The sequence below is a fragment of the Spodoptera frugiperda genome, chromosome 15 (genome assembly GCF_023101765.2).
Source record: "Spodoptera frugiperda isolate SF20-4 chromosome 15, AGI-APGP_CSIRO_Sfru_2.0, whole genome shotgun sequence".
NCBI lineage: Eukaryota > Metazoa > Arthropoda > Insecta > Lepidoptera > Noctuidae > Spodoptera > Spodoptera frugiperda.
The window spans coordinates 717,544-737,703 of NC_064226.1; the positions used below are offsets into that span (position 1 = coordinate 717,544).

At 38.0% G+C, this 20,160-nt stretch overlaps 3 protein-coding genes across 3 annotated transcripts; 1 reads left to right on the forward strand and 2 right to left on the reverse strand.

Annotated features, from left to right (window-relative positions):
• The first annotated feature begins 940 nt into the window (after positions 1–940).
• LOC118276047 (ubiquitin-like modifier-activating enzyme 5) lies at positions 941–4,430 on the forward strand. Its single transcript, XM_035594183.2, has 9 exons — positions 941–1,165; positions 1,447–1,582; positions 1,851–2,047; positions 2,357–2,543; positions 2,743–2,854; positions 2,938–3,035; positions 3,131–3,257; positions 3,385–3,458; positions 3,584–4,430. The coding sequence occupies exons 1-9, from the start codon at positions 1,029–1,031 to the stop codon at positions 3,695–3,697; spliced, it is 1,182 nt and encodes a 393-aa protein (XP_035450076.2). The 5' UTR covers positions 941–1,028; the 3' UTR covers positions 3,698–4,430.
• LOC118271007 (mutS protein homolog 5-like) lies at positions 4,358–12,362 on the reverse strand. The gene is made up of 18 exons (XM_035586872.2): positions 12,192–12,362; positions 11,907–11,967; positions 10,795–10,863; positions 10,351–10,555; positions 9,833–10,061; positions 9,327–9,497; positions 8,928–9,066; positions 8,788–8,850; positions 8,604–8,708; positions 8,425–8,521; positions 7,964–8,154; positions 7,791–7,836; positions 7,507–7,645; positions 6,946–7,166; positions 5,649–5,794; positions 5,111–5,323; positions 4,587–4,742; positions 4,358–4,506 (listed from the first exon to the last, which is right to left on the reverse strand). The coding sequence occupies exons 1-18, from the start codon at positions 12,308–12,310 to the stop codon at positions 4,414–4,416; spliced, it is 2,463 nt and encodes an 820-aa protein (XP_035442765.2). The 5' UTR covers positions 12,311–12,362; the 3' UTR covers positions 4,358–4,413.
• A 701-nt stretch (positions 12,363–13,063) lies between these two features.
• On the reverse strand, positions 13,064–18,545 carry LOC118276056 (caveolin-3-like). The gene is made up of 3 exons (XM_035594194.2): positions 17,799–18,545; positions 14,419–14,598; positions 13,064–13,973 (listed from the first exon to the last, which is right to left on the reverse strand). The coding sequence occupies exons 1-3, from the start codon at positions 17,871–17,873 to the stop codon at positions 13,785–13,787; spliced, it is 444 nt and encodes a 147-aa protein (XP_035450087.2). The 5' UTR covers positions 17,874–18,545; the 3' UTR covers positions 13,064–13,784.
• Between the last annotated feature and the right edge of the window lie 1,615 nt (positions 18,546–20,160).

A 20,160-nucleotide genomic window follows, 5' to 3' on the forward strand; every position in this document is an offset into this window, starting at 1 on the left:
CATCTAGCTTGTATTTAGTTTATAGTTATAATTTTCTGTCTATCCACATGAAACAATAATACGATATAAATGAAACTTATTGCTCCTTATGAAACACTCATCAATCAACTGAAAAGTGAACCTGAACACGCTCGAAAACTTTCGTCGTTTACTATAATGCATGGCAAATAAATTGGCGTGGTACGTAAACTGAAAATAATCACATAAGGTTCTGGTTCTTTCATCTGACCTACAGTTCTGATAAAATGGGTGAAAGAGCTTCAGATAGGCAGCCGCCTATCTGTGGGCAGCAACTGTCTGATGTTGCCATAGAATCTGCATAAGCACCTACCTTGGTTGGAATGTTTCTCACCTCATCCAAATCTTTATTGAAGGTTGACCCTATGAAGGTCGCTGATTATAATGTAGACAACAACCTGTTTGTTTACTAAACAACAAAATGTTTATTTCTTGTCGTAACATTCTAGTTCATAAATTAGCATGAATGCTATTTTTGCAGACCTGAAAATGTTACTGCTTTCAACATCTACCTAGAGGTATTTTAACGAAGGTGTTTTATGATTTTTAAATGTTTTAAAAAGTTTATACGAAAATAATTATCGAAGACTTCCAATTAGCAAATACTAAATTAAAATATTGAAACTAGTCCTATACTATTACTAAAGCTTTTTTGTTTGAACATGACCTTGGCGGGTTGACTGGATAACAAGCTTTGTTTGAATTTGAGGGTACGATCCAATTCTGAATATTGTTAGATTGAATTAGGTATTACTAATTTAGTACCTATAGGCGATAATTATAATTAGATATCTCATAGTTTTTTACGTGTATCAAAAACCAAAACCAATTGATCCTGTAAACTTTTAAAATGTGGGTACTAAATTCTAGGTAGGATTTACAGCGTATAATGAAACGTGTTGATATCGTGGCAAGAAATGTCACTCTGACATTGACAACTAAAAGTAAGAGTGAAACGGCTTGACGATAGTCACTGAGATTTACTAGATTTTGTGGAAAATTCAGTGAAAATGTCTACCGTGGAGGAGTTACAGAAGAGAGTGAAGGAGCTGGAAGCCCAGCTAGCCTCGGTCCAGGGGAACGCTGGCCCAGCACGCCAGAAAATTGATGTGATGTCGTCCGAAGTTGTGGATTCTAATCCATACAGGTAATTCACAATTTTCTTTCAGTAGATGCTATAGTCATAATTTCTCAGATTTGTAGTTTTAGATACTGGACCTGCGATATAAAATATCAAATATTTTCGTAAAATATTGTGTAAAACATGGAGAAAATGTCGTCAATATGTCGCCATCTGTTATGAAGTTAGACGCGTCTAAATCTAAAGAAATATAATATCATCAGTAATTAATTTGTTTGAAATAATGTGCTACACAGATATACATTATCAGTTCAAACCGGTTTTTAAGTTTAATTATTTACTTGTAGTCGCCTGATGGCTCTGAAGCGTATGGGCATTGTTGACAACTATGAGAAGATCCGTGAGATGTCCGTAGCTGTGGTGGGAGTCGGAGGTGTCGGCAGTGTCACTGCTGAGATGCTCACCAGGTGTGGGATTGGAAAGGTAAGATGAACTAAAGAGTCCAATAGATCTATATAATGTATAACGTTAATCTAAATGTGTAGTGTTATGAGTTTATTATTCAGCGCAACTCCTAAGTGAAAATAATGCAAAGAATATTGTTTTTTTTATTGAATATAGGATGGCATATTATGGTCACAAACTCGCCTAGTGGTAATCAATGTTGTGGCCGAAGATGTAGTATGCATCACATTACTTTAAATATGACTTGTGACTTGAAATCCTATTCATTTCCAATGTTCTTTTCCAGTTGATCCTGTTCGACTATGACAAAGTGGAGTTGGCAAACATGAACCGGCTGTTCTTCCAGCCGCACCAGGCTGGGCTCAGCAAGGTGGATGCAGCGGCCTCCACTCTGCAGAACATCAACCCCGATGTTACCATTGATGCTTACAATTACAATATCACCACTGTTGAGAACTTCCAGAAGTTCTGTGATACTATCAGGTAAGATTTAACTGATCTAAGTATCAATTTTAAACCAAATCAAACTATGACTTAAAATTAATAAAATTCATCCTCATAAACTACACACATTATGAAATAAGTCATTCAATTTCTTATCATTTTTTTTGAGGGGAAAACTCATTCAATGACTTCCCTGCCTTGGGTGAGGCGGGAGGGAGGGTCAGACTCTTACTGACTAAAAACCACCCTGTTCCTTCTCCTGCTTTGAGCCAGAGCCCCGGTAACCTTTTACATTGTCCGCAGCTCAATTTCTTACCTTTAGACTGACAATTTTCAATTTTTTTCCAGGACTGGCAGTTTGACCGGCGGCCCAGTAAACTTAGTGCTGAGCTGTGTAGACAACTTCGAGGCTCGTATGGCGATCAACACAGCCTGCAATGAGCTCAACCAGAAGTGGTTCGAGTCTGGTGTCAGTGAGAATGCAGTATCTGGACATATTCAGTTCATTGCGCCAGGCCAGACTGCCTGTTTTGCTGTAAGTCTAAAATGTATACCTATGTAATTATGTAGAAAGACCAATGCCAACAGTCAAACTCAAATGTAAATTAGAATTTCAACTTTGTCCTTTTGCAATAAAGATAAAAATTGGCCTATAAGTTTAATGACTAACCAAATACTTTGTTTCGTGTTGTGTGAATCTGATGATAGATTAAAATTATATTTCACCGTTTTAGTGTGCACCACCTTTAGTAGTTGCATCTAAAATTGATGAGAAGACATTGAAGAGGGAGGGAGTTTGTGCTGCCAGCCTTCCAACGACCATGGGCATTGTGGCAGGTTTCCTAGGTAATTTACTGATAAATTATAATTTACATTGCTTTACATAATGTTTATAGTATGATTTTTAACATTATTGTATTCTATTTCAGTTCAAAACACATTGAAATATTTGCTAGAGTTTGGCACAGTCACCCATTACCTGGGATACAGCGCTTTAACAGATTTCTTCCCCATAATGGCATTGAAGGTAAGCAAAACATGTAAGCTTCAATGTTTTAAAGTTTTTAGAAAGTTAAGTAATAAAAGTAATTTGTAAAAATATAATATTCTTTATGTTTTCAGCCAAATCCTCAATGCGAAGATATGTACTGCCGCCTGCGTCGGGAGGAACATAATTTGAGGCCTGTAGTGGAGGTAGCCACTGAGGTCACTGAGGACTCAGCACCAGTGCATGCTGATAATGAATGGGGTATGTTCATATTTAACTAATATGTAAGAATGAAAAGAAATGCTCTTGCAAATGATCTCTTCTTGCTGTTTATATTTAGTGTTTTAGCACTTTGATAGTTTTTTAATGTTTGTGTGCATATTTACAGGAATCAGTCTAGTGGACGAGAACACACCAGAGGATGATGACTGCTCACACCTCAAATTAGTAGATGGAGTTCAGGTATGAATATAAATAAGATTTTGATTTTGAAGAAATCTATTGTTTTGTTAGTGGAGCATGTATTTTCGCTATTCTATACATTAATTTTAGATTGGCAATTAATATTATTTTCTTGTTTTCTGTAGGTGGCATACAGCGTTCCCGTAGACAATAGCACTCCAGAGTCAAGTACTGGTGGCGCAGTGGCGGCCTCCGAGCTCTCTCTCGAAGAACTGATGCAGCAGATGAAGTCCATGTAAACTTGCCCATCACCAGTCAAGTACATCGGTGGATGGTCCACTCCATATCATTTAAACAAATTTTGTGGTTGTATGCAAGCATTTATTTGAATGTATGAAAAAGCATTATGTGCTAGCGATCATGGAAAGTTCTTGGATAAAACAAATTTACTTAATTAAGTTATACTTAATCGGCCATAACACATTAGGGTGACTATGCTCAAAGTGAAATTCTTATTATATTTATTTGACAGTAAATGTAATAATGATAAATTTATACTTATAATAAAATATGTATATGATGTATGTAAGTTTTTATACGAGTTCAAAAGGAATGTGATGAATAACGGCAAGTTTTGGAACGTAATTGTTTTATTAATTCTGTGTCTGATGCTTGACTGTTTTATAATATGTATGTGTAGCTGAAAGCTAAAGCATTTGTGATGAAGTTATTGGAGTGTTAGTGTAATAAATACGAAGATTTTTCACTTAATCGATTATTGTTCTAAGAATGTATTGAAATATAAACATGTATGTATTGAATCGCTTTGTGACAATGCATTGGAAGCATTCCAGCTTTTTGTATAAACTATATAATTTATTTAAGAGTCAATATAGCGTAAGTAGTATTTAATTTAATTTTTTGATGTGTTTAAAATTTTATACCAATATTGTTGTTAGCTGCGCTGAGCTGAATATCATTATACACATTGTATTGTAACAATTTTTGAATATAATTAAATATCTGTGAGTAGTTTGTTTTTCACTTTTTCTATGCACATGTTCTGTTTGCTTGTTATCTGTTTGTTCTCTGGTGGCAGGGAGTTGCTCTGGAAACGAAAAAGGTACATTGAAAATGAGGTTGGGCCCAGGTCGCTGCCTAGGGGAACCTTACTATTGATATTATTACCATGACAGAGTCCATGACGAGTTTTGCTCTTGCGACGGTGGCAGGTCCAAGTCCCGCGGCGGCCGCGACCTGCAGTGCGAAGCTGGAAGTAGCGCCCCCCTCACACACACGGAACAGGAACACTGGCTCTCCATCTTGGATCACGTACTCGAAACGCTAACAGATAAAAGAAAATCATTACTTGACAACGTTGTATGTCTGAATCTTTTTATATATTTTCAACCTTATCCCATTGAAATAAGGTTGAAAATGTACCTATAAAATTTCACCGATGTTCAAATTCGGTATCGTGAGGCTGCTGGGTTGACTGACTGGTTAGAAGTTTATTTGTGGAGTCTAGAAAGCTAATATATATTTTATTTATAAATAAAAATATTTTATATATATACTGTTTTCTTTAATAATTATGTTTACATACATACAGAGATTATTTTGGAAGAATTACAATAGACTATCAACTGCCGGTGACGTCTAGTTTTAGTAAGCTCTAGATAGTAAATGTTAATGAATATTTGTAACATTACCAGGTATCGAACAATGGGCGTGTCGACAATATACTCCTTGATCTGAAGATAGTGCGTGGCCAGCAGTACGTGTGGACACTGGTCTCCGCGGAACAGCAGCGTATTGAGGCAGGCCGCCAGCAGGGCCAGGCCATCCGTAGCCGAGGTACCCTTACCGAACTCGTCTACTATCAGCAGGGAGTTGGATGTAGACTCTTGGAGGGCTAGGGCCATCTGGGAGGTAAGAATGCTCAAGTGTAATGTAAGTTAAGTCTTTGACTGCCAATAGAAAACTGTTGAAGGCAAATCCTCTGCTAACGTCGGTCACTGGTGACCACCACGGCGTTCAATGTGTTAATTTTTTTTTTTATATTTAATAGTCTTAGAATTTCTAATAAGGTCATAATTCATAACCAGATTAAACTGGTTTAGCCGGCACGTTCTGGTGTTACGTGTATCCGTTGTCCAGGGCTGACCACCCACCATCAAGTTACCCTTTGTTCGTTTGCTCCAATTTCATGATCAAAACGCTATTCTACAGTTAGACTAGTTAGTGTACCTGTCTGAGGTCTATGAGGAAGGCGGACATGTGTGCGGCGACGCACTCGGTGGTGTGTATCCGCGTGTGTATGTGGCGCAGTACTCCGACGGCGGCCGACTCCGCCGGGACGAAGCTGCCCACGTGGGCCAGGTATACTATCAGACCTGGACACGTTGCTTAATATGGTAGCTATTACTTACAATTTATTATTTCTACCACAGATCGACAATCGACACCAATCTATTAAAATTCCTTATTATAGTTCAAAATATCGTTTTTTGAAACACCAGATGGCGTTAATTGAAGATAGATTCAACTAGGTCGACCTGGTGGTGGCCTGTTGACGTGATTGTTCTGGAATATTTCTTTTGAACATTTTAGGATATGATATAAGCTAGTAGACAAATGAAGTAAAGGCATAGGACAAATATTTATATACCTAATGCGCTCTAAGAAGGTGCGGCTGACAGATGCCAGTATGACGTTGACGTCTCTCTTTAGGGATGGACATTAGAAAAATCTCTTTTTATCGCTATCGATACTCGCAGCATACATTTAATTCTCTTGAATTTTTTTATTAAATGTGTGTGTTATTTAGTTATGCAGTCTAACTATGTGTATATACTTGTCAAAATAAATATTTTATGACCGAGCCCTGAGGTGTTTCAGAGTTACAGTTTTACAGAACCGTGAAGAAAACAAGGATATATTAGCTTGTATATGTTAGATTAAGTACTTGACACCACGCATTATCAATGGCGCCGGAAATGTCTAGAAAAATGCCTACTACATATTTCTGCTTAGATAATGTCACTGTGGTTTGGGCAGAGAGAGCCGCGTCTACAGTGGATTTACCAACATAATTAAAGGTTTTTTAAGAATGATAATTGAACGACGCACGATTTTCGTTTTTTATTCTAAAAAAACATCGACTACCTATCCATCGTAGCCGTACATCCCATCACTAAACACGACTATGGCTTTACGTTATACGCATAACACTTTTCTTTATTTTTCATTTCATTAGATTTTAATTGAATACTAGAACATTCCGGTTGGTTTTAATTTAATTAACTACGCATCCGAATGATTTAACATAATACGAATGTGATACAGCTAAAATATTAAGGCATAATTTTTAAATCGCAGCAACTTTCAAGAGTGATACGAAACGTTACTGAATCTGTCAGCCGCACCTTCTTAGAGCGCATTAGGTATAGTAGACGAACTTTTAAGGTCTTCTAAACGATTAATATGAATGAATCAAAACAACATAGGCACCTTTTAAATCTGTACTATTTAACAAGAATCTTACCAATCTGCTTCATATAAACGGACTTCCCGCTAGAGTTGGGTCCAGTGAGTATCTTGACGCACCCGGCGTGGACGCTGGACTCCACGTCGTTGGGCACGAAGCTGTCACACGTCAGCATGTACAGGGGGTGGCGCCCCGCCTTGATGCTGATCACCTTCTCCGCGCTCAGCGTGGGCCGGACGTAGTTGAACTCCTTCGATACTTTCGATATTGCTATGAGGCTGCCGAACGAAATTAATGATCTATAATATATAAGTCAAGTTTTCCTTCCTGACGCTATAACCGATTTTCACGTTTTTGCATTCGTTGGAAAGGTCTTGGGTTCCGTGAGGTTTATAGAAAATTCGGGAAATATAGAAGAGAAAATTAGGAAAACAGGGATTTTTTTTATATAGTTTAAATAATTCGGGTTTGCTAGTTTTTTTTTTGTAACAAGCGTGGGTACTTGTTAGTAATAAAGAGAAAAATAATTTTATTTCTAAAGTCTACATAGTGTGACATAGTGCTATATTTTGTTTTAATGTTATCCTATTTTGTCTCTAGACTGCAGCAGATACCTACCAGTCCAGTTCAGCGCACTTGTCGACGAGTGCAGTGAGCGTGTGGAGATGGTCCAGCATGACGGCCGTGAGCCGCATCATGATGCGCGTCTCGTGCGCCACTATCTCGGGGTACGTGTCGCCTATCAGCACGTCCAGCTCTGCGGAACATACGTACCAGGTCCAAGTTCAAGTTTAAGCGGTTTTGTTTCAATAAAACCCCATACAGATCCGTAAAAGTAAATGCTTGGTACAATTATAGGATTTAGAAGTTGGCGATGCTGATGGAGGAATTGAAATACGAACCTTCACATCCCTTACTTTTGTAATGAATGTAGTCGTTGTTTTGGAACTGAAAATAAGTATTGAAAAATTAATAAAAACGTTAGCTACAATTTCACCAACAAAGCACAATCAATCACTTCACGAATAAATACAAAAGGTGAAGTGCCTAGCAACAAGAGACCATCTCTTCTTACCATGAACTTCATATCAGGCAGTTCTTTATCCTCAGCAGTCAGGTTGTCGTCCCATACCTTGACGCCGAGCAAGTACCCGAGGTGCGGCATGTACAGCATGCTGCACTCCTGTATGTACGGGGGCAGGCGCTCCATCTCCACCTTCGCGGTCTCCGACATTAGGCCGTGGAGGCTCGCCATTGTCTGTTTCTCTGAAGATAAGCAGTTTAAGAAGGGGAATAAGTTGGTGGAAGGAATGTAGGACTATGTGTAGGGAATGGGTAGGGATCTTTGGACCTTAGCCTAAATGGGCTCATTTCTGTCATAGAGCCCCTCTCTAGAGAAAGTCCTATCTGATACTGGCCACCCTGGTACACTGGTACTGGTTCTTGATAACATGTGTATATTTTCTCGTAGTAATCTCTGGGGCTAGAGTTGAAGCAAAAGTTTGTTTCTAACAACAAAACGACAAAAATATTTACTCATGTCCAATTCGGGGTCCACTCCAGGCTTGACGGTAAACTTTCCTTCTGTTTTGGACAAATCGAAGTCTATGATCCTGTTCATGTATAAAGCCATCTGCAAACATTATTTAATGTTAGACAGTTAACCTGTTATTATACTTGAATAGTCCTTTAACATTATTCTTAAAGTTAGGTACCTCATATAGTTTGGAGTTGTCGAAGCATGCCAGTTGTTCTAAGAACTTGCTAACTTTGCCAGCACTCTCGCACATCTCACAGATTAGAACCGCGTTGTATAGTGTCTTGTAAAGAAATTAAAATGTTGTCAATGTATTTTTTTAGGACTAGGATCCATAATTTCTATTATAAGGTGTAACTTACATTGTATAAAGATTTCCACTGGTAAGGTTTTGCGGACAGTGCCTTGATTTTAGTCAAAATTCCCTGAAATATTATAAACGTTAAAGTTTACAAAGATGGTGATATATCTTTGTACTTAATTATCTTTAGTGTGAACGTACATGCACATTCTTGATGTACCGCAAGGAGGAGCAGATGTTCCTCATGAGCGCGTCGCTCTGCGGCTTCATGAAGTATGCTATCAGCTCCTGCCGCATCTCCAGCGTCGCCAAGTCAGACGTCGGGTGTTGTAGGAGTACTCTGGAGTAGTCGCGAGAGAAAAGTAGGGAGAGGAAAGTAGTATCGAATCGTATAGAAAAATACAACATAAATAGTCTATAATAAAATTTATAATAGTAGCTTCTACCAGCGGCTTTGCCCGCGTCATATTACTCAAGTCTGCTCATGCCCTATCTGTATACCAAATTTTATCAAAATCCGTTCAGTACTTTCAGTGTGATTGACGGACAAACATCCAAACAAACAAACTTTCATATTTATAATATTAGCATGATGTCTACCTCATCCGCCTCTGTCCTAGTTTGGACGCGCAGCGGCTGAACAGCTGGTAGAGGCTGAGTCCCTCCCTGCTGGAGCCGCGCACTCCTCGCTTGAAGGCGCTCGGGTGGGCCACGGCACTGAACACCTGCAGCCCGCGGTACGTGTCCTCGTCTACTGTTACTATGTCTGCACTGAATCACCGTATTCCAATGATTAAAAAATGGTAGAGTAATATGTTTACTTGTGCATCACTATATCGCAGCATCATGAACGTATTCACAGTGTACATAGAGAGCAGACCTTTTTTAAAGGGGGAAAATCATCCAATGCCTTCTCCCGAACTGGGCGAGGCGAGATGGAGTGTCACTCTTACTGACTAAAAACACCCCGTTCTTTCTCCTGTTTTTCGTGTTGGAGCACCGGTAAACCCTCTAGGTAGTCCGCAGCTCCGAGAGAGCAGACCTAAAGTACTGGTTAACTTAATTGGAACTTCGTAATCGAACGTTTAAGTTAGTTAGTAACTTACAGTGAAATGATCCTTAAACTTAGAAATTGCGGTTTTCCATGCAGATCCATGCTCAACTTAGCCCAGTTTAGGTCCAAGTATCTGAGTAAGGCCCCTAATGCGTGTACGCTCTGTGTTTGAGAGTAGTCTATGACGGTCCGAAGGTATAGGGACCTTTCGTCGTCAGAGCAGTTCGCTGGCTCAGTGGGCAGGGACAGTGAGGAGATACGTCGCTTGCATGCTTCGAAATCTAGAAATGAAGGTAATAATTTGGAACGGCTTGCTCATATTGTTGCTGAAATAAAATAAACTGTTAGGCTGTCTCTACTCTACTGGATGTGCCTAATTGTGTCACTGATTAAGTGTTCGTAAATTACCTGAATGCTCGACTAGTTTCGAGCTCGATCGGAGCCCTTAATCATAAGCTCAGGTGTAGAAATGAAACGTGACTAACTCTACGGTGTGTTAGCCGTAATTATACACAGAAGACACGTAATCTTCTACAGTTTAAAATAGTACCTAATTACAACAACACTCACTATACTCCTGAGAAGACAAGAACACGAGTTTGCATCGTCCCTCATCATTAGCGTCGCTGTCAAACACGGTCTTCTTGACAGTCTGCACGAAGGCACCCTGGTTCTTCCCATCCAGTAAGATACAGACCGGTTCCACTTGACGATACAGGCTCAAGAACATCAGGTATTCTGGTGGACGGTCTACTATCTCTTCTAGGATAAATAGCTGACCAGATGGACAAAATCTTTATCTTAATGTTGGTATTTTTGGTTAGGTATCATTATTGTATTAAATTATGTTGATGATAATTTGATAGTAACTCAAAATTGTATATATGTTTACTTACAAGTATCAAGATTTGTATAAAAGCAATTTATATTAAAATCATAATAATATTATGCCAGTTCTTAACGTTAAGTATTGGATTATCGTGGAATGGTCGTTTTTAACCATCTTTTACTTACCTCGCCCGTTTGCAGGGTGCAGTAGGCCGCACCCAGCTTGCCTGACCGACAATACGCCACCAACACCCTCTGCGGTAGTAATAAAGAGGTGACCTATTTGATATTTGGAGTAATTTGAAGTATGAACTATTCTTTCCTATTCATATAGTATAAGTGAGTTATGAATATAATATATTGGGGTTGAAATTAAGCTACATCAAAGTGTGTGTAAGTTATAATTAGAAAATAGTTATTTAGTTATGTCATTTTTAGAAAACCTTACATAGAGCTGCGGTATTTGATTTACAAAACATCATAGGAATGACGTTGAGCCTCGAGATATAGACAGAGACTCTCAAATTAGCATTAATTTACCTCATTTCTCTAATATGGAATGAAATTCAAAAATGAGTACTAAGTAGGTACTACCGTGAACTTAAAGCGTCGTGGGAAACCGAAACTAAAGCCACAGATTATGTACAAAACACTAATTTAGGTCCCATTTTAAACACTAACTACAAGTTTAAAGCTTACAGACACTCACGAGCCGCACCCAACCTGGTTCTCAAATATCAGTAGCTACGTGTAAACCTGGCTAATTAATTAGAGTCCTGCTGACACGGCCTGCGGTAATTAATCGGGATTTGTTTGGTAACATGACACGAGGGCATTGAATAGCGTGTTGGCTTTACTTTACATTAGCAACATGGGGGCAAACTGTAACGGTATTTTGTTTACTTGTTCTGATATAAGTAACTATGAACCAACGTATCTTTTTTTATTTATCTTTTTTATATTTGATGGGTCGACGTTTGGCTGCTTCTGCCTGTTGGTAAGTGGTGATGCGGCCTACGATGGAGCACGTCTGCCCATAAGCAACCTATTCACTCGGGTCTTGAAGACACCTAAGTTATACCCATCAGGAAACATCATCGACACCAATTTACAAAGGGAGATCAGCGTGTTTGCTACTGTCAAACTAAATGAAATTTTAACGACTCCGGCAAAGAATTTATTGTCCTACATGTATCTAATAGATTTTAATTAATTGAAATGTGTATGTTATTAGGACTGTTGGTCTTGGTTTGTACCTATCTATGCTACTTTTTCTAGTAATTTTAGATTGCGATTACCTCTTCCGTGTCAGATTCCTCACTAGTTTCTTGTTGCCCAGTTGTTGTTTGATCTTCATTTCTAAAACGAATTAATATTTCATCAATATTTTTATTTATTTACATATCTTCTAAAGTATTGTAGTATAACTGCCGTATTCAGAGGTATTTAGTGGTTACCCAGTCCAGTCCGTTCCTTAGCAATTGTTTTCGATACAAAATCGTTAATAAGGAATTGTTTAAGTAACCATTATAAATTTAATGTCTGTGAGTACGGCATTAAGTATGTTAGTGATATTTACCAACCTCCGACAACTTGCAATAACAAAATGGTTTTCTGATTGGTTATTCAAATTATTTGTACTGCTACTGCTCGTCTGTCGTAACACAGGGTCTGAAGTCCTGTCTGACGAATTTTCGTCCATTTCTTATTTTAATTTGAAATTCACGTTCGTTTGTTGTGTGTACCTATTTTAATTTTTCCCGCTATTTGGTGCAGTCGTTTTTTTTTTTATTTTATGTTTATTTCATGATTATTTTTCTTTTTTCAAAAGCTTTTGTCTCTTACCAGCCAATCTTTTTATTTATATTAAAAAAATATTTATTTATTCTGTTAGTTATTCTATGTTCAATATTGACATTTTCTTGTTATTGTGAGTTCCTTTAGTTATTTCCTCACAAAAACTTATCGAAGAATTAAGGATTGAGGCCCATTAGTAATCGTACTAAAACACTAAAATATTCGTTGATAGTTCACTCATGAAATATTCAGTAGTTACATAGAAGTAAGTAATTGAAATATAGCGTGATGTTGAACATTCGACATTCACGCTTGTTATGACGTTATGCGGTCAATCGCCTGCTTTGTTGGGGTTTACGGTAATCAGTAGGTCCTAATCATACCTAGTTACAACATTGTAAAAAATAATGTATAAAATAATTTCATTTTCGGCAGTACTAAGGTAATAACTAAGTAGGAGCGTGCAATTAGGCTGAATGTATTCGTGCTTTTGCCAGACACTAGTTAAATATTTTTGTCGATGCTGACCATAGACGAAAAATATTGTTTTGAAAAAAAAAAGAACAGAGTGCAGGTTGTAAAACGTTTTATTTGAAACATTCACACACAGCATTATTACAATAAGTAGATATTAATTACATTATTTTAATATTTTATAATTTTTAAACCATATTTTTAATTAAAGTTTTTATCTAGTCCTTATTTAATTACAATATACTTTGACAAGTAGAAATTTTAGTGCAAAAACGAGTAGGTTTTATATATTTTTTTCTTAAACAATAATAAATTCCCTACAAGGCACTTATGGCGAATATTTCATGTTTTCTATTTTCATTTAAAACATAGGTTTCCTTACATTATTAAGTACACTGAATACGATTAGGACGATATATTTAATTTTATTAATAATATTTAGTTAAAAAGTTTATCTTACCATTTATGACTAGGTTATACAATGGACATTTAGCAAAGACGTTACTTTAAATATTTAATTACAACTATGGCACAGTACATCACGCCTTATAATTTACACTATCATTAAGAGTATTGGTCAATTCTTCCTCCGTTATGAAGACTCTTTCGCTTGAAGAAATGGAAGTTAATGGGCCAAGAATGTCCTTGAGTGGCGACCATGGATCGGAAGACGTAGGGAGGCTCCCCTCTAGGTGGACTGACGACATTGTCAGTGTCGCAAGAATTCAGTAGGTAAATGTTTATAGGCCACGGTAACCACTTACCACCAGGTGGGCTGTGTGATTTTGCCATCGTCGTGGTATAAGAAAAAATGTTAATGGTTAGTTGTTCACCAAGGGAGGCCTTTACTCAGTAGTGGACATCTTCCAGTTGATGATGATGATGAAGATTCTCTATTTCCATTCTTAAATGATTAGTAGATCCTTTTCCTCGGGAGCATCCTTCCTAAAGTTGACCCTGATGTGCCTGCAGACGTGTCCCACGGCGTCTGCAGCCGGCACCACAATGGCTGCCATGCAGGACTGCACCATCGTGCGCAGTGATGCGAAGTAGATCTTCACGCAGCGGAGACACGGCGCTGTGCACCAGATTTGCTGTAAATGAAAAGGAATGTGATGTTTCGCCAGCCAGGAATGTACATGAAAATTATGATTACACTACGAGCTTCATTGTCAATTTATTGTTATCGAAAACAACAATTCTTTACCCGAACCAGTAGGGCTACTCGAATTCGGTTTTCGAATGCGAAGTTTAGTTTAATCTTCGGTCGTAGGTTTTATTGATTTACTAATGAAATTACTTAAAATAACGATTTATTTTTATTTCGAAATTCAACAACAGGGTTAGACTGTAAGCAAGTTTTAAAGTAAAGGAATCTGACTACTGCAGCTCCTTGTTCCTTCCCAGTTTAAGAAACACTGCCTCATTAATCATTAGGTCTTTGACTGCCAATAGAAAACTGTTGAAGGCAAATCCTCCGCTAACATCGGTCACCGGTGACCACCACGGCGTTCAATGTGTTTGGCATAATAATCTTACCTCAAAAGCGAGGCAAGCGAACCCGCAGCCGAGCAGCAGTGCGCAGGGCGGCGCCAGTATGACGGCCAGCACGGTGTAGCACCAGTTGCGCGCGTGGCGGAAGCACGCGTGGCTCAGCCTCCACGCGCACTCCGGGCTCCGGGCGCCCTCCGGCTCGCCGATTATGTCGTCCCATACTATCTGTTGGGGATGGTTTTAAAGCTCATTTAGAAAAAATCTAAATATAACATTATTAAACGGTTTAAAATAGCCTGCTCGCTAACTATTTACCAACAATATTTCTATATAGCTGCGTCTAGTTCTGTCCAATCTTAGGGACTTTTATTGCCTTACAAGTCATGGAAAGGACCTTTAATTAAATTATCTTCAAATGGTTTTACAACATTAATCTGCTGTCAATGGTCTTATTTAATAGGTCGCCCGCCTCTTCCCCTGTTCAAAATTTCATCCCGGTCCCTTCAGCAATTTGACGTGATTGTTTAACAAGCATTTATAATATTAGTAAGATTCACTTATATGTATGTAGTTCTAATTAAAAAAAAATATATTTTAAAATAGAACTCCTATTTATATTTAATTTTAAGATTATTTCAATTAATTACAAAATAAATGTAACAAACCTACAATGTACTTGAACGTTATTTTACGTCGTCCTTGCGTTGTTTTTACGTCTAATCCTTAGAATGTACGTTGTTATTGTAAACTTGTAATACCGTAATGGCCATACAATGGAGTGGGCCGTGAATAAGCCAATCACTTGGTAAATCAATAACATATGGAATTGTACGACTGTCCATTGTGGGCGAGACATTGGTTTGACATAGTTTTGTATTACTTGAGCTGTAAGCCAGTGTGTCAATGTCACGGTCTTAGGGAACTTTGGTTTTTCAATAACACAAGGTTGGTACGAGAATATGAGTTAATAGTTATGTCTTTTCACTTATATTATTAAAAAGAAAGTAAACAATGTTAGTCTGACAGTTCGGCCAGTATAGTGGAAAGCGAGTCGTTGACTATCTTTCGTTGTATATAATATAGGATTTAGAAGTTCTAAACGGAATTAGTTTTAATTTTGAAAAGCTATTAAGCTCATATTATTTATGCTCTATTCTGGATGGATACAATGTACACCCACTTTTCACTATTTATGTTATAAGTCCCATGTAATAGGGGGTGAGCCTATTGCCATATACTGGGCACAGTCCAGCATTCGAACTTGCGACCACTCGACCAACGAGGCAGTCTTTCTGCTCTAGAAATTATTTACTAAAACTGCCAAAATCGTTTAAATAAACACTACCAATAATCTCGACAGCCTTAACTCAACTTAGCACTTAAAACCTAAATATAATTTCGCCAATTTACCTTGTAAAGGTGAAAAGTAAGCAATTAATGAAGAACAATTAAACAGTACGGGAGCGAGTGACCCCTTAGTGAAGTAACTCAGTGCTCCAGTCACGCGACGTCTCGAGTTCTTTGTCCGGCTGACTACACTACACTTTTAATTAAAGCTTTCTGTAGAATTAGCATATTTGATAACATTTCTACTTGAGTAAAAATGGTGTTGAGAATGGTTTGGCCATAAATTTGTGACACGAAAGGAATGGTATAACAGTGTTTTATGAAGTTGCTTACGTTATTGCGAACTGAGGTCTGTTCAAGGTCAAGTTTAGGTTCGAAGGAATTAATGTCTGACTGGACTGATATCATACAATCAGGTTAATTAATAAATGAGGTAGGGTTTTTTTTGAGGTGGAAAAATCATTCAATTTTTCTTCCGGCTTTCGTGAGGCGAGTAGAAGTGTCAGAATATTACTGACTTAAAACCACCCTGTTTCTACTCCTACTTTCCGAGCCGGAGCCCCGGTAAACCCGCTAGGTAGTCCGCAGCTAGAGTGAGGTAGAGTTAGGTTTATAATAAAACAACGGGACGTTTGAAACTGTCTACGACATTTCGTAGCCGCCGTAGCCGAACTCGTAGCCGCGTAGCATTAAAAACTTAAATACTTATTCAACAAATTAATACATTTTTACAATTTGTATAGCAATTATAGACCCTGTCGGGGTTTCGATAGTGTTGGATTCCTCTACTTAATTGAATTATAGAAAATTATAATCTAATAATGTTGCCGTGATATTTTTCCCACTTAGAACCATTTCCTTGGTCATTAGAGCCCTTAACATTATCTACTACTACTTTTATTTTATTCTGTTCGAAGTCTCGTCAAGGTACTTCGAAACAAATAAGTAATGTTTACTCGTACAGTAATGAGTTTATTTTTCGATTGACAATGATATATTACGGTCGACAGCGACGTAATACTAGGTTTGTAGTTCAGGCTGATTGGATGATAACTTTGTTTACTTTGTACCTGAGTTTACTATAATAACTACAAAAACTATTTTCTAAGCACAATTCATTTGGAAATTCGGGTTTGGAATATTTTTGATGGGGGAAAATGACTGAATGACTTGGGTAAGGCGAGACGGAGTGTCAGACTCTTACTGACTAAAACCACCCGTTCCTTCTGCTTTTCGAGCCGGAGCCCCAGAAACCCGATAGGCAGTCCGCAGCTCCGGATACCTTTGCAGGAGTAGCCAAAAAGTAAATAGCGCCACCTACTACCATATTTGTATACTTTTTAATTTCCATCACATTTTTGCTTCTGGTCATGCAACCACACCGGTTTATGGTGAGGGATGTTATATGTGAAAACAGCTTAACATTTTATTGTTTTCTTTATCTGACGTCATCGTTCTAGTGCGAAATTAACATAAAGTCGTTATAGTTCAAGGTCCGGCGAATACCTACATAATGAAAGGTTTTCCAAGCTTAAAGGTGTATTTCCATAAATATAAAAACCCCATGTAGAGTGGTTTCTAGCAGTTACTTCACCGTTATTATAATACGTCATAGAATTTTAACAACCCCGTGTTAGTGCTTCAAATGCTAATGTACATCCGGTGCTATTTACGTAGCTATGTATTTAATTCTATTTTAAAAGTTTTACTACATATTCATGCGGGACAATTACTGTGGTGTAGGGAAATGGATTTTCTGAAAATTGTCCATTGTGGTGCATTGTATACTTAGGAACTTTATTAATTGTGAAATGGACGAGGTAGTATATGGCAATAGGCGCACCCCCTATTACATGGGACTTATAATACAAATAGTGAAAAGTGGGTGTATATTGTATAGTGGCATTACGTACCGTAATGTGCACCTCTGCCTACCCCTTTGGGGATAAAAGGTGTGAGAGGTTGCATATGGACGAGGTAGATTGAAAATCGATACATTTAAAAACAAACAAACAATGACCTTTTTGATAAATCACACCTCTGCAGCTGCTTATTAACTATCAAGGTAACAAACAAACCTGCACGTGTTGGTTCAAGCTGTTAGGGTCCCTGTCCTCCAGCACTTCTCGTACGGTCTCCGGTTTCGCCGTCATCACGGTGCCGGTTTCACGGGTTTGTCGTACAAAGACCGGTTCCTCGGGCACGGGAGTCGGTATCAGCACCGGCGGAGCTGACACCGGCTCTGGTATCTCCGGCAGCAGTTTGGCGCGGTGGTCGCAAGCTATGCACTGTCTTGATGTGGTCCGCGTTAGTTTCGGGACGGCTGCACCGCCGGACCCGAGCGGAACGTCCTCAAAGGCCACGGTAAAGGATAGTGTGTTATCTCCTTTAGAATTCTCCGAAAAGAAATAATTAAAATCGACTCTCTACTTTCGTCAATGTTCACTGTTTAAAGTTTTTCGGCCGACTAATAAAAAGTCTAGTTTGTGTTTAAGTGTTTTTTTTTTAGTTTCAATGTTGTGTTTTTATTTCAGTAGGTCGATTGTAATCGTAGTTTTTATCACAAACAATAATCGGTTAAGTAATTAGGTAGTTGAAGTATATTTAGCTGATTACAATGTTGATATTTATTTTTATTAATTGTTGTTTAACAAATTGACAAAGATTTTTAGTATGCACAGAATTGTTTTGTTAGATTAATAATCTTAACTTTTGAATTTGTAATGAGTACGATACTTGGACAGTGTCCAATATATCAACGAACAGTTTCTACTAATGTGTACACTACAGTGAAAGCTCGCGCTCAAACTGAAAACTTTTCATCAACCTTTACTTCTGACACCCTTTGCGCATGTCTACATTCCACACTCGTAAATATCAACATGTACAGCATACATTGAAGCTTTTATTCTACTTTATTGGAGACTTTTCTAACTGAAGAAGCAATGGTAGTGTTGTACAGAGGGGTGTGCATATTTTTTATTTTGTTTTTATGAAGTTTTCTACCGGCTACTAGAGAGCGTTGACCGGTAATTCCCTACTTTAAGAGTGCCTCCACATGTGATATATTTTTGAAGGTAATAACTTCCGCTACTCATTGGGTAAGCAGAGTAATCGGGTATGGTCAGGCGATGCTTACCGTGATTACAACGTTTAGTTTTTTATAATATTCGGTCAACATTTTAAGTAACTTGTAATGGTTTGTAATAGGAACGTTATTGTAACTAGTTTGTGGTTGACAACATACTCCAATAAGGTCTTAAGTTATGGTCAAATATTTGAATAGTAATATAGGTTTATAAACATATTATAGTAATGGTCCGTAGCCTCATTTCATGTAATTTTATATGAATTTCATTATCTGTACCTATGTAGTATATGTATGTTTAAAGTACTTACTTAATTATAGAAAGATCCAATAAAATATTTTAATACAATTATTATTGTATTTAGTACATAGTTCTATTCCTTGTCTAATGTACTAACATTTTCTTCTGTGTAGGAAATGCATTGACAAACAGAATTATTCACATATACATCACACTCAGACCCAGATTCATAACTTGTGGAACATATAAAGAATAGTTCCGTGCGGGAATCGAACTCGCCACTCTATGCTCAGCAGCCGGCAACCTAATACACAAACCTTGTTGCTAAAATGCTTTGATATTAAAATTTTGCAGCAACCTGTCGTGGTTTGATGCATAATAATCATTAGCATATTTGCAAATGTTACGTTGACATTTTAAAATGCGCGATATTTTCAAGTTGTTGTTAAACATTTGGGTGTGGACTGCTTACTTAGTGGCTTTTGTAAAGGTCTTGCCAGTTTATGCAAGTGGGTAATTTAGTATTCTATCGTTTCAGCTTTTGTTTGTCTAAAAAATGAGGTTTGATAGTACTTAGGGCCCTTGTCCACGGCGACTTTTTTTTTATGTTTTAAAAATTCGTTGCCGCACACTTGGATTTTGTCCTGTATCTTGGGTGCGTTTACAAACATACAAAGTTCACATACACATGACACCCAGACCCGAAACAACAATTTGTGAACCACACAAAGAGTTGCTCCGTGCGGGAATCGAACTCGCGTCCCGTTGCACGGCAGCCAGTTGCCCAGTCACCGTACCAACCGTGCAGTCAATTAATATAGCGATACAGTTGCACGTTGGCATTGTTACTGCACCACGTTACAAAGGTGACTCATATGCGTTAGATGCCAGACGCGATGCAGTAGCGCGTTTGCTAGGTGTGTTTGTCAGTAGTCATCGTATCGTATCATCACGCCTCTTTTATCCCATAAAGGGTAGGCAGAGGTGCACATTACGGCACGTAATGCTACTGAACGATGTACACCCACATTTTACTATTTATGTTATAACCCATGTAATAGAGGGTTAGCCACATACTGGGCGATGCAATTTCGGACTCCGTAGAGAGTCA